The 14,255-nt window shown below is 32.8% G+C and overlaps 1 protein-coding gene and 1 non-coding gene across 4 annotated transcripts; both read right to left on the reverse strand.

Annotated features, from left to right (window-relative positions):
* Nucleotides 1-741: 741 nt before the first annotated feature.
* si:dkey-31e10.1 lies at nucleotides 742-5,105 on the reverse strand (the record flags this gene model as incomplete). Its single annotated transcript, XR_012405468.1, has 4 exons — nucleotides 742-1,643; nucleotides 1,778-1,876; nucleotides 3,191-3,496; nucleotides 4,751-5,105. It is a non-coding gene; the product is annotated as a si:dkey-31e10.1 (transcript).
* Nucleotides 5,106-8,094: 2,989 nt separating this feature from the next.
* Nucleotides 8,095-13,506, reverse strand: si:dkey-31e10.5. Of its 3 annotated transcripts, none has more exons than XM_073949362.1 (6): nucleotides 13,458-13,506; nucleotides 11,076-11,134; nucleotides 10,646-10,981; nucleotides 9,303-9,608; nucleotides 9,019-9,117; nucleotides 8,095-8,884 (listed from the first exon to the last, which is right to left on the reverse strand). In XM_073949362.1, exons 2-6 carry the CDS (start codon nucleotides 11,116-11,118, stop codon nucleotides 8,823-8,825), a joined length of 846 nt encoding a protein of 281 aa, XP_073805463.1. In that variant the 5' UTR covers nucleotides 11,119-11,134; nucleotides 13,458-13,506; the 3' UTR covers nucleotides 8,095-8,822. The 3 variants fall into 3 exon arrangements, with proteins under 3 accessions (XP_073805463.1, XP_073805464.1, XP_073805462.1); XM_073949363.1 differs by having other exon boundaries at nucleotides 11,076-11,185; nucleotides 13,458-13,502; XM_073949361.1 differs by lacking the exon at nucleotides 13,458-13,506 and adding an exon at nucleotides 13,292-13,306 and having other exon boundaries at nucleotides 11,076-11,185.
* Nucleotides 13,507-14,255: the final 749 nt, after the last annotated feature.

Raw genomic sequence — 14,255 nt, forward strand, 5'->3', positions numbered from 1 at the left:
TATTAATTGTACTGACATGTGGCTGTGGTGATAAAGACGGTAAAATCACTGTAATTTATTATAAACATGCACTGTTTTTTTTAAACTTGTAAAAGTCATTCTTGATCACATTTGATGATGGTTGATGATCACAGAGCGCTTAACAGATCTTTTAATCCCTGTAGCTTTGCTTGAACACGTCCAGTCTTGTTGATAGTATTATACTCTTTGCTACAGAGACATGTTAATATGCGGCTGTCAGTCAATTCAGTGGGCGGGGAAACAGCTCTCTTATGTCACATTGCGGTGGGCCTCAAAATAGAAGGGATTTGGATCCTAGTTTAATATCAGGAAATAAAAAAAAGAGACTTTTAGTCTTTAATTCACCCTTATGTGAACACACTATACCTACACACAGTTCTGTCTAAACAGCTTACAAAAGATGATTTTCATCCTAGGTGCCCTTTAATGTTTTCCGGAAAAAAGTCACCTATCTTGGATGACCCAAAGGTAACTAAATAAATAGCAAATGTAGATTTTGGGGTTAACTGTCCCTTTAATGCAAGTTTGAAAAAATATATGGTTTAAAAAGTATGAGAAAATAAGCAGATCCAACATGTTACTTTTAATTCTTTGGTTAAATTAGTAAACAATGTTTTTTTCTTCTCCCTCAAATGACTCATTGTTTAAAGCAATACTGAGGAATGACTATTGGACTTCTCCTAGTCCTACCAGGTTAAAACATCAGTCAGAGGCTTTAAATAAGTTTAAACAATTTAATTAATTAGATAAAGAAAGCGTTACAGAGCTTCAGGTCTCAAAGAACAGCAACACAGGCAGTCTGTGTTAGCTGGGCACACACACCCACACCCTCGTTCCCCCCATATTTATCGTCGTCTCCCTTCGTCACACTTCAGTAAAAAATATCCTCCATCCAGATCAGTTCAATCATCAGTTGTTAGGCAGAACAGCAAATCTGCATAGAAAAAGTTAAGCATACACATAACAGAGCCTGCAGAGACCCTTCGCCCTTCCCGTCCGATATTGTTCCTGTAAATGAGCACACTCTGAAAGTAGAGTTGTAACATTTTGTTGTTAACAAGTACAGAGGAGTTAACTTCTCGGTTATCAGTCACACAAACACAGCTGTTATGGAGCAAGGTTAGATGAGGTTAAGCATATACGGTTATATGCAGATAAACACATCAGCATGCATTCATGTAATAAGTTAAAAACAGAATTAAACTATTAATAAAAGGATTAGTCTATTAATACATAGGATGAAGTTAAAATCATCAAAAAATTCCTTCATGACATCACGAGAAAACATTAAAGAAAGAGCAACACAGAACTTGCATTTATAAATTACTGTTTCAACTTTAGAGGATGTAATAAAAAAATGTTGTGTATTCCATTACATTCAACCAGCTTCTATCAAAATATACCAAATCTGTATATTGTAGCATTACATAGTAATGTAAAAATAAATTCAATACATTTAATAAATAAGTAAAAATTGGAAATAAAGGAATTCTTTAAGAAACACATAAAAAAATCTCAGTGACAAAACAAACGATAAGCTTTTGAGGTAGCTCTCCTCCTTTAACATTCCTCATTTGAGTCATGAAGCTTTTCAGCAGAAGATTTTAGCCAAAACCGGTCTCCTTTAAAGAAAAATGAAACACTCTTTTTAATTTAAAATACAATAGTTTATAATTGACATGCTACTCTTGAGAGATGATAGCATGCTATGTTTCAATATCCTTTAATGGAAGAGAGATAAAATATTGCTGCTCACTTTTTCGTTTGCAGTAAATAAAGATGACAGTAATGAGAATAACCACAACAGCCATGACAGCGAGGACCGAAAATGTGATGATGTAATTTCTTGATGCATCTGAAAGACAAAAAAAAGCAATATTTTTCATTAAACACTGATGAATACTGCAGTTTTCCCAGTGATGGGTTGCCGCTGGAAGGGCATCTGCTGCGTAAAACATATGCTGGATAAGTTGGCGGTTCACTCCGCAACCCTTGATTAATAAAGAGACTATGCTGAAAAGAAAATGAATGAATAAATAAATACTATAGGTAAAAACATTCAAATGGCAACCTAATGAGACTGAGTGCTTAAAATTCATTCATTGATTTTCTTTTTTTGGCTTAGTCCTTTTATTAACCTGGGGTCGCCATAGCGAAATGATGTGCCAACTTATTGAGCACATGTTTCACGCAGCAGATGCCCTTCCAGTTGCAACCCATCTCTGGGAAACATCCATACACACTCATTCACTACAGACAATTTAGCCTACCCAATTTTACCTGTACCACGTGTCTTTGGATTGTGGGGGAAACCGGAGCAACAGGAGGAAATCCAATCAAACACAGGCAGAACATGCAAACTCCACACAGAAACGCTAACTGACCCAGCCGAGGCTCGAACCAGCGACCTTCTTGCTGTGAGGCGACAGCACTACCTACTGCGCCAATGCGTCACCTGTGCTTAAAATTGTAACATCCTAATACTAACAATAGAGTATAACTTGTTGGGGTTTAAGATAAACAGTTTAAGAAAAAGCCTGGTGTGTCAGATGAAGAGAAGACTCAGAGACAAAGATGCAATTAAGAATGAAAATTAGATAGTTTGCAGTTCTATGGCAGAAGGGCTTCACAATCAAGCTGAGCTTGCAGGCAGATCTGACTTAATCTAAATTATACTATTTACACAAGTCCAAAAAAGGCCAACCCTAAAGAGACAATCTGTTGTAAAAACTCAAGGTTGTTTTCTTGTATGTTGAGCTGTCTCATAAAAAAGGTTAAAAACTGGTTTAATCAACATTCGGCTACAATATCCTCACTACACACAAAGTCTATCTAACATAAAAAGGAATTACTTAAAAAAGAATTAACGATCAAAACAGCTAAATTACTGTAGACAATATTATGACAAATAAAAATAGTTGTTTCCCCCCTCCTTAGCATCAATAATTCCGTTCAAAGGGAGAAAGAGGTCTCTCTCTATGACTATGACCTAGTATCCTAAAAACAAAATTAAAATACACAGACAAAGAGGGCAGCAAGGACACTTACCATTCTTACGTAAAGCAGTGTGTTAGCTGTGAGATGGATTTGAAGGTGGAAATCTGAATCCTTCAAACTAAACAAAAGGTGTGGGTTTTATTTTAGCAGAAGTCCATGTTAAATTTGTTACCTTCATCAGGATGTTGTTGTCGAGGTAAATAAATTGTTTCGCTCCTCTTAATGTCATCACTCTAAGCCAAACACTTCACGTACTTGCCATGAAACTGGGATAGCAGAAGTAATATGTTGCTTGTAACAGTGGTTGAGCTGTCTTTGTTGTGGGTTGTGAAATCATCTGACCTGAAGTGCTTCAGCTCTTGTTCTGTGGATTTCCACTGGATTGTTGGAGCTGGTTTACCAGTCGCTGAACATGAAACCATAACTTCTGTGTCAGAAGTGTCTGCAGGATTCACTGCCGCTGTTATTTCTGAGATACCTGAAAAATACCAGCAGCAAAAAAAAGTTATGCTATTGGAAAAACATCTAAACACAAGTTTGGCTCAACACTTTCAGTTTTCATGAATAGTAAAAAAAACTCAAAACTATTATTTGACTGTCTGTGTTATTCTGTTAACCTTTAAAATGTATAAAATTTTGTTCTGGCACTTGTCATATACAACCACACACACACACACACACACACACATATATATATATATATATATATATATATATATATATATATATAGACCATTTCAATGTGGTTATGTCATTGGCTCATGAACATTTCCTGCTTGTTATCAAACTATTTCATAACTGTAACAGGAGGCAATTTAATCATAACTCAATGTTAAAACAGCTATCATAACATTATTTATCAATATGTGATTTTTTTGGAGATTCTTGGAAGCTATAGAAATAAAAATGTATAACAGGAAATACATTGGGACCATTTTTGTTTACATCCCTCAAAATTATCTATATGAATCCTGAACATGATTTGACGAGGTTAAATCATCTTAAAAAAACACACTTGTGTGATGTGTCATTAAAATGACATCCACTAATATCTTCTGGTGGACACCTTCAGTGGGGTAATTTAGTTTTGTGCTAACCTCAAACCTTAGCAAATGTTTCAGATATCAGCCCAATATTTCAATCACAAATCATTTAGATGTATGACTTTTAACCTTTAAAGTAACATAAACAAAATACATGTATAAAAGTACAACTATTATAATGTATTTAGTCTCCCTCAAGTGGTTCCAAATCTTTTTGAGTTTAATATATGTTGAGCACAAAAGAAGATATTTTGAAAACTTGCATCCACAGTAGGAAAAGCAAATACTGTGGAAGTCAATAGTTACAAGTTTCTTCAAAACATCTTTTGTGTTCAACTTCAACAGCAGAAATAAACAACTATGGAACAAGTCAAAGGTGATTAAATGATGACAGAATATATTTTTGTGTGAACTATCCTTTTAAATAAGCATATATCTGAATTCTGAAAATATAACCACTGCATAGTGCATACATATAATTTATTACCATAAAATATACAAAAATACTAAATATTATACTCTTTGTAACTGTTTTCATTGTAATAAGATTGAAAACTTTTGACCACCACCACGAGTCAAACGTTTAATGTTTACTTTATTTAAATCATGGGCTTTAGTATTATTATTATTTTTCGCTTTTAGTTAACTGTAATACGCACGGTTATGTCACAGCTACAGGTTTTGCTAACCTACAGTGACGCACAAGGTTTCTCGTTTGGGTCCTGTTGGATACTTAAAGGAACAAATGTAGCAAGCCTCATCTTCAAATGTTGTGTTTTTTATCTCAATAGTTGTTGAATTAAATGATGCTTGGAAAATGATTTTTCCGACAAAGTCCTCGTCCACATTATCCTTGAAGCGCTCGCTGAACGTGGCCAGAGTGTGTACATCCTGCGCGCGCACCCGCTGCCATGTCACCTGTTTGACGCCGGACACGAACGGCAGGATACAAGAGAGAGAAGCATCCTGACCAAACACAACAGCCGTGTCTCCTCGTGCCACAATTTCCGAGGAATAAACTATGAAAACAAATAAGCTTTTAGGTTACACATTTACCATGGAAAGAAATTCAGTTGTATGTAATAAAATGTAAGAATCTCATAACCAACCTCTAGTTGTGAAGCTTAAAATTAAAAGCAGCAGAGGCAACATTTGAAAGATGAACCTCTGGTAGAGCAGAGAAGCTTATATAGCCTGTAGCAGCACGTGAAACTGAAACTAAAATTCCCAGGTAGAGAAACCAGCTCATTTATAGGAGTTAGATTTTTCATGATGTGTTTAATCCACATGGTCTTGACTGGGCTATTTAGTTGGGTTAAAAATACTCCAACATATAGGTTATATAACCCAACTATACAGTAAGTCAAAATAACCAAACAAAGTGCCAAATATTTAACCCAGTTATTAATAAATAACCAAATAGAGGTTAAAAATAACCCAACAAAGCACCAATTCTTTTTAACTCAACTGGGTTAAATAAATAACTTAACTTTTTAGAGTAGTACCCTTTATAATGTATTATGTGGCATTATATTATAATAAATAGCCTAAGCATATTTGTGACAAACAAAATGTAAAGTCAGTCATGCTTATTATTACAATACTGAATAACTTTTGCATACTTTGCCTTTTAAGGACAGGAGTTCCCTATTGATATCACTTTTAGGAATAATCATATAGGATAAATAAAGTAGTCTACTTCCCGGAAGCTGACATAAAAAGCTGTTTTTTTTTTTTTTTTTGCTGTCTCGCGTAAAGCAATTATGGTAAATATCGGGTATTCATGACGATATTTACATATTTCTCCACACAATGTATTTGAGAAGTATAGACTTTTCGTAATATTAGTTTAGGCTATAGTAAATGACCGACAAAATTATTGTTGTTTATGCTACTGAATTATTAGAAGAAAAATTAGCAGAACTTCATCACTAAAAAGATAGATTGGGTGTATGTCAACTAATTGATCCAAATAATCGAGAATAATTAAATTGAAGTAATTTAATTGGCCATTTTCTTATCATTTTATTTTGTTTAGCATTTAACAAGATAAGCTTTCGAGTAGCTGTTGTAAACATAAGGGATAATTTTCTTAGTACATTCACTCCCTGTTGCTGAATATGCCATGATACCACCGAAGGGAGTGCGCTTCTAATTGTGTTAATGCACTATTTCTAATCGCAACAATAGCCTTATTTACTAACAACGATTTACTCACATGTGTTATATGGTGACGAGACGGAGTAATTCCAAACGTCCCGAAAGTCTGAGCAAAACCTCGTGGCGTGCTGCTGCAGTTTGATTCGGATCTTTTAACTAACTGATCTTTTCTTGAATTGTTAATTAAATAATTGCTAAGACTTTGTGGAATACTTGCGTTACCGATTTAATGCGCTTCCCAATAGCTACCTCTCATCAGCATGTGTGAACTTCCTGTGTTTTTTGGTGGTACTTTCCTTTAATTCAATGTAACCTACTGTGTTTTGTTCATTGCTTATAGGCTACTTTGCTTTATGTCACTGAAGCATGGGCTACCAATCTTTTAAATGAATTTATTCCCTGTTTATTCCCATTATATATGGAGATTTATGTTTTTGCTAAATTATAAAACATTTACAGTCATTTTTTTCTATAGTTAACAGAATAATTAAATAAAAATAAATTTAAATCTAATTAGATGTTTACAGGAAAACCTGTAAAAACCATTGAATACTTGCACAGTTGAAGTCAGAATTATTAGCCCCTCTTTGAATTTTCTTTTCTTTTTAAAATATTTCCCAAATTATGTTTAACAGAGCAAGGACATTATCACAGTATCTGATCATATTTTTTCCTCATGGAGAAAGTCTTATTTAATTTATTTAATCTAGAATAAAAGCAGTTTTTAATTTTTAACACCATGTTAAGGTCAAAATTAGTAGCCCCTTTAGGCTATATATTTTTTGATAGTCTACAGAACAAACCATCAATATACAACAACTTGCCTAATTTCCCTAACCTGCCTAGTTAACCTAATTAACCTAATTACGCCTTTAAATGTCACTTCACACTGTATAGAAGTGTCTTGATAAATATCTAAAATATGAATTACTGTCATCATGGCAAAGATAAAATAAATCAGTAATTAGAAATGAGTTATTAAAACTGTTATGTTTAAAAATGTCTTGAAAGATTCCAGAAAAAAAGTGTCTGAGGAAAAACTGCTCACGATGGGTTTATGAACACTGAACTGAATTGTCAAACTGGTGCATGTCTTAATAATTGCCAAATTTGAAGTCAACTGCAACTATTTGTGATGGTCACGGAAATCACAGTCTTTGATGTATTTGTTGTGGAGTAAATTCAAGCCTTTAAGCAACGATGAGTCACACATAATGTCATTACTAAGTTTATACACACAGCTCGCGCATTTAACTTTGCACTGCAAATGTGACAGGATGCATATTAATATCCACTGCTGTATGGATATCTGCTATGTTCATGTACAAAATAAACCTGATTTAATGTCCACAAACTGGGATTGAAGCATGTTTTATAATTGTACTGACAAGCAGCTGTGGTGATAAAAACGATAAAATCACTGTAATTTATTATGAACATGCACTGTTTTCAAAATGTTTTATACTTGTAAAACTCACTCTTGATCACATGTGATGGTGACTGATGATCACAGAGCGCTGAACAGATCTTTTAATCCCAGTAGCTTTGCACACGTCCTGTCTTGTTGATTATATACGTTATTACGGAGACATGTTAATACATGACTGTCAATCAATTCGGTGAGCGGGGAAACCACACTTCTACGTCACATTAGAATAGGATCCTATTTTAATGTCAAGAAATGTAAAAAAAGTGACTCATTGTCTTTATATCACCCCAATATGACTGTAGACACACTATACCCACACACAGTTCTGTCCAAACAGCTTACAAAAGATGATTTTCATCATAGGTACCCTTTAATGTGCTCCTGAAAAAAGAAGTCACCTATCTTGGATGACCCGAAGGTAACTAAATAAAAAGCAAATGAAGATTTTCGGGTGAACGGTCCCTTTAATGCAAGTTTAAAAATATACATATATAGTTTTAAAAAGTAGCAGAAAATCAGTATATCCAACAGGTCACTTTTAAATCAGTGCAAAACAACCAGATCCATAAATAGTTACAGATGTGTTACATTTGTTAGTTACATTTGTCAAAAATGCAAACATTAATGTTTATTTTGTAACAAATAACTTATCCTAGACAAACATGTAGCAATCTTTCCGTAAAAAACAAATAAAGTGCAAATACAACAGCACTAATCTTTACAAGCAGCCTTTAAAGTGCATTGCAGTAAACAAAAAAACTTTTCAGTTAGTTTCCAACAGTACAGGAACATTTTCACATTTCAGCTTCTCTGTTTAAATTAGTAAACAATGTTTTTTTTTCTTCTTCCTCAAATGACTCATTTTTTAAAGCAATACTGAGGAATGACATCACGAGAAAACATTAAAGGAAGAACAATACAGAATTGCATTTATAAATTACTATCTCAACTTTAGAGGAAGTAATAAAATAGTGTATTTCATTACATTCAACCAGCCTCTATCAAAATGTACCAAATGTATATACTGTAGCATTACATAGTAATGTAAAAATAAATTCAATACATTTAATAAATAAGTAAACATTGGAAATAAAGGAATTCTTTGAGAAACACACACAAAAAAAATCACAGTGACAAAACAAACGATACGCTTTTGAGGTAGCTCTCCTCCTTTAACATTCCTCATTTGAGTCATGAAGCTTTTCAGCAGAAGATTTTAGCCAAAACCGGTCTCCTTTAAAGAAAAATGAAACACTCTTTTTAATTTAAAATACAATAGTTTATAATTGACATGCTACTCTTGAGAGATGATAGCATGCTATGTTTCAATATCCTTTAATGCAAGAGAGATAAAATATTGCTGCTCACTTTTTCGTTTGCAGTAAATAAAGATGAAAGTAATGAAAATAACCACAACAGCCATGACAGCGAGGACCGAAAATGTGATGATGTAATTTCTTGATGCATCTGAAAGACAAAAAAAAGCAATATTTTTCATTAAACACTGATGAATACTGCAGTTAAAAACATTCAAATGGCAACTTAATGAATCTGAGTGCTTAAAATTGTAACATCCTAATACTAGGAATAGAGTATAACTAAACAAACTGTGTGGGTTTTATTCTAGCAGAAGTCCATGTTAAATTTGTTACCTTCATCAGGATGTTGTTGTCGAGGTATGTAGATTGTTTCACTCCTCTCATAGTCGTCACTCTGAGCCAAACACTCCACGTACTTGCCATGAAACTGGGATAGCGGAAGTGTGATGTTGCTTGTAACGGTGGTTGAGCTGTCTTTGTTGTGAGTTGTGAAATCCTCTGACCTGAAGTGCTTCAGCTCTTGTTCTCTGGATTTCCACTGGATTGTTGGAGCTGGTTTACCAGTCGCTGAACATGAAACCACAACTTCTGTGTCAGAAGTGTCTGCAGGATTCACTGCTGCTGTTATTTCTGAGATACCTGGAAATTACCAGCAAAAAAACATGTTATGCCATTGGAAAAACATCTAAACAAAAGTTTTGCTCAACACTTTCAGTTTTTATGAATGGTAAAAAAGCTCAAATCTATATATTATTTGACTGTCTGTATTCTGTTAGCCCTTAAATGATTTAAAATGTGTAAAGTTTTGGCACTTGCCATATAAACAAAAAGTCCTGAACATGACTTGATAAGGTTAAACCATCCTAAAATGTACCACACATTGTGTGATGTGTCATTAAAATGACATCATGGGAAACTAAGTCGTCTGCTGGGTACTTTCAGTGGGGTACTTTTGTTTTTGTATCCATCCAAAACTTTTCAAAATGTTTGAGATACCAGCCCAATATTTCAATCACAAATCATTTAGATGTATGACTTTTACAGTAACATGTACCACATATACTTTTAAACTTTTACATTAACATAAAATGTCATCTTTACAAAGAATCCAAACTTAAGTCCAATTTGGAAGATTTCTCTTTCAAAAAGTACCCACGGTTTAATTGAAGAAATAGTTTTTCAAGAGGTCTTCCTCTAGTGGTTTTAAATATTTATGAGTTTGGTTTATGTTGAACACAAAAGATGATGTTTTGAAGAAAGCTGAAAACCTGTAACCATTGACTTCCACAGTGGGGAAAACAAATACTGTGTCAATGGTTACAGGTTTTCAGCTTTCTTCAAAACATCTTCTTTTGTGTTTCACAGATTAAACAATTGGGTATAGAACAAGTGAAGGGTGATTAAATGATGACAGACTTTTCATTTTTGGGTGAACTATCCCTTTAAGTAAGTAAATACTGTATGTATATATGGAAACATAACCTCTGCATACATATAATGTAGTACAAAAATACTAAGTATTACATGTGTACTGTACATTTTCAAGACTAATTTTTAACTCCCATAGGGACATCATCAAACAGTTAACATTTACTTTATTTAAAGCATGGGCTTTATTTTTTTTTTTTTTAGTAAACAGTAATAAGCACAGTTGGGTCAAAGTTTTGTTAACCTACCTTTAACAGTGAAGCACAAGGTTTCTCGTTTGGGTCCTGTTGGATACACTTTAAACGAACAAATGTAGCAAGCCTCATCTTCAAATGTTGTGTTTTTTATCTCAATGGTTGTTGAATTAAATGATGCTTGGAAAGTGATTTTTTCTACAAAGTCCTCGTCCACATTATCCTTGAAGCGCTCGCTGAACGTGGCCAGAGTGTGTACATCCTGCGCACGCACCCGCTGCCATGTCACCTGTTTGACGCCGGACGCGAACGGCAGGATACAAGAGAGAGAAGCATCCTGACCAAACACAACAGCCGTGTCTCCTCGTGCCACAATTTCCGAGGAATAAACTGCGAATAAAAATAAATAAGCTTTTAGGTTACACATTTACCATGGAAAGAAATTCAGTTGTATGTAATAAAATTTAAGATTCTCATAACCAACCTCTAGTTGTGAAGCTTAAAATTAGAAGCAGCAGAGGCAACATGTTGAAAGATGAACTTCTGGTAGAGCAGAGAAGCTTATATAGCCTGTAGCAGCATGTGAAACTGAAACTAAGAAACTCCCAGCTAGAGAAACCAGCTCATTTATAGGAATAAGATTTTTCATGATGTGTTTAATCCACATGGTCTTGACTGGGCTATTTTAACGGTTTAATTTATACATATATATATATATATAATTAACATATATATATATATATATATATATATATATATATATATATATATATATATATATATATATATATATATATATATATATATACATCAGATAAAATGGCTGGGTTTAAAATACTCCAACATATAATCAAATTATATAACCCAAATTATAAGTCAAAATAACCAAACAAAACAAAGTGCCAAATATTTAACCCAGTTATTAATAAATAACCCAACAAATATTTTAAACTCAACCATTAACACAACTGGGTTAAATAAATAACTTTTTTGGCATACTTTGCATTTTGAGGGAAGTACACCAGGAGTTCCCTACTGATATCCCTTTTGGGAATAATGCATCATACTGGGTATTAAGTAGCCTACTTCCCGGAAGCTGACATAAAAAGGTTCTTCTTTTTTTTTTTTTTTTTTTTTTTTTGCTGTCTCGCGTAAAGTATTATGGTAAATATCGGGTATTCGTGATTAACATATTTCTCCACATAATGATTTTGAGAAGTATGTAATATTGGTTTAGGCTATAGTAAATGACGGACAAAGTTACTGTTATGCTACTGACGTATTACAATAGCAGAACTTCATCACTAAAAAATGTATTGGGTTTATATATCAACGAATTGATTCAAATAATCGAGAATGATTCAACTGAATTAAATCAGCCATTTTCTTATCTTATCATTTGAATCTGTTTAGAATTTAACACGCTTTGATAAGCAGTTACTGTTGTAAACATAAGGGATTCTTTTCTTAGTAAATTCCCTGCCTGCATGCCATGTGATAAGGGAGTGTTCTGCGCTTCTAGTTAACTACCTGATCTTCTCTTTGATTGTTAATTAAATAATTGCTAAGAATTCTTTTGAAGTTCAACAGGTGTTTTGTTGTCTGGAAAATAACTCCCTAGATACACCTGAAACCCTATACCTGTGTTTTTCTTTGTATCGTGATCATTGGGTACTTTTCTTGCATGTGATGTGTTTCGAATGAGTGTTACTGGATATGATTCAACGTGCCCAGTAGCTATGTGTCAACTCCCTGTGTTTTTGGTGGTACTTTCCCTTAATTCAATGTAAACCTACTGTGTTTTGTTTGTTTTATAGGGTACTTTGCTTTATTTCACTGAAGCATGGGTTACCAATCATTTATAGTAATTTATTGCCTGTTTATTCCCATTATATATGAATATATGTATGTTTTTGCAAAATTATAAAATATATACTGTTATTTTTTTTCCATAGTTAACAAAATAATTCTTTAAAAAATACATTTAAATCTAATCAGATGTTTACAGGAAACCTATAAAAATCATTCAATACTTGCCATACAGTTGAAGTCAGAATTATTAGCCCCTCTTTGAATTTTCTGTTCTTTTTTAAATATTTCCCAAATGATGTTTAACAGAGCATGGGATTTTTCACAGTATGTCTGATAAAGTCTGATTTGTTTTTTTTTTTTTTTATTTCGACAGAAATTTAAACACCATTTTAAGGTCAAAGTTATTAGCCCCTTAAAGCTATATATTTGTTTTCGATAGTCTAGAACAAACCATAATTATACAATACCTTGCCTAATTACCCTAGTAAAGCCTTTAAATGTCACTTTAAGCTGTATAGAAGTGTCTTAAAAATAACTAGTCAAATATTATTTACTGTCATCATGGCAAAGATAAAATAAATCAGTTATTAGAAATGAGTTATTAAAACTATTATGTTTAGAAACGTGTTGAAAAAATCTGCTCTTTGTTAAACAGAAATTTGGGGGAAAAATAAACAGGGGGGCTAATAATTCAGTGGGGCTAATAATTCTGACTTCAACTGTACATTTATGATGAATTATTAATGTAAAATAATGCAAAATGATTCAATTTAATAGGGAAAGTTTTACTGCTGTTACACTAACATATTGTTAATTTTTTAAAGCACAATCTGACAAAAACAGAGGTGCTATTTTCCACAATTTTGTGTTTTAGCTTAAGATGCTAACCTCAAAGCAGATACCACGTCTAAAAGAATTTCATGTACTTTAATCAAAATAATGATTTTAAAAAGTGAATAATTCACTAAATATCATAAAAACTGAGTTGACAAAAAAAAAATAAACTGATATTGATGTATCATAAAAATGTTTGTACTAAGAATAAATTACATGCCTCAGCACCTTCCAGAGTTTCCCGCCAGAGGAAGTGACATCACATGGATAAAGTCAAATAGTTTTTCTGTCAGTGCGTATGTCATCTTTAAAAATTATGTAACAGAATTAACCAAAATGTATAGACACAGACACAAAATGTATTTTTTATTACTGAAATTATAAATAACACAAAAAATAAGGTTTAATTCATGTCTTCATTTTAAATGTTTAACTTAAACACACCAAAAACATGAAAATTAGTTTTAACTGCAGGGTATCTGTGGGGTCTTAAAAATTCTTAAATCTCAAAAACAAAATTTAAGGCATTAAAAAGTCTTAAAACTAATGAAATATTGTGTTGTAGGTCTAAAATATTTTAAGCGGGTCTTAATTTTCCTTTGTTCATGTATAGCTGCCCAATCTGGCCATTACACAGCAGCAATCCATCTCAATAAAACCTTTTATTTAAACATTGCATTTTAACTCTATTTGGCACAATGTTTTAATTACTTTCCATAACACTTTGTTTAAAAGTTCTCCATTTATTTACTGCTTTCCAACTGGAATATATATATATAAAAAATGCATTTTGCCTTGTCTAAAATTCCCTTCATAATAGTCTTAAAAAGGTCTTAAATGTAACTTAGTGAAACCTGCAGAAACTCTGAAATATTTAATGTTAATTAAAGCTGAATATGATTCAGGAAGCAGAGATAAAAATACACATAAGTGTAGTTTTTAATCAATAATTCCAAAAAAAAAAAAAAAATTAAAAAGTAAATAAAAAGAAAATGTGATGTGATGCTACAGTTAAATA

Source organism: Danio rerio, chromosome 1, assembly GCF_049306965.1.
Source record: "Danio rerio strain Tuebingen ecotype United States chromosome 1, GRCz12tu, whole genome shotgun sequence".
In the NCBI taxonomy this organism is placed as follows: Eukaryota; Metazoa; Chordata; class Actinopteri; order Cypriniformes; family Danionidae; genus Danio; species Danio rerio.

Bases quoted from the DNA above. Each gene is read 5' to 3' on its own strand.
- si:dkey-31e10.5 (XM_073949362.1), bottom strand. From the start codon at position 11,118: ATGTTGCCTCTGCTGCTTCTAATTTTAAGCTTCACAACTAGAG. The intron at 10,982-11,075 runs GTTGGTTATGAG...TTTTATTCGCAG, and splicing joins TTTAAGCTTCACAACTAGAG to TTTATTCCTCGGAAATTGTG. The intron at 9,118-9,302 runs GTAACAAATTTA...TTTGTCTTTCAG, and splicing joins ACAACAACATCCTGATGAAG to ATGCATCAAGAAATTACATC.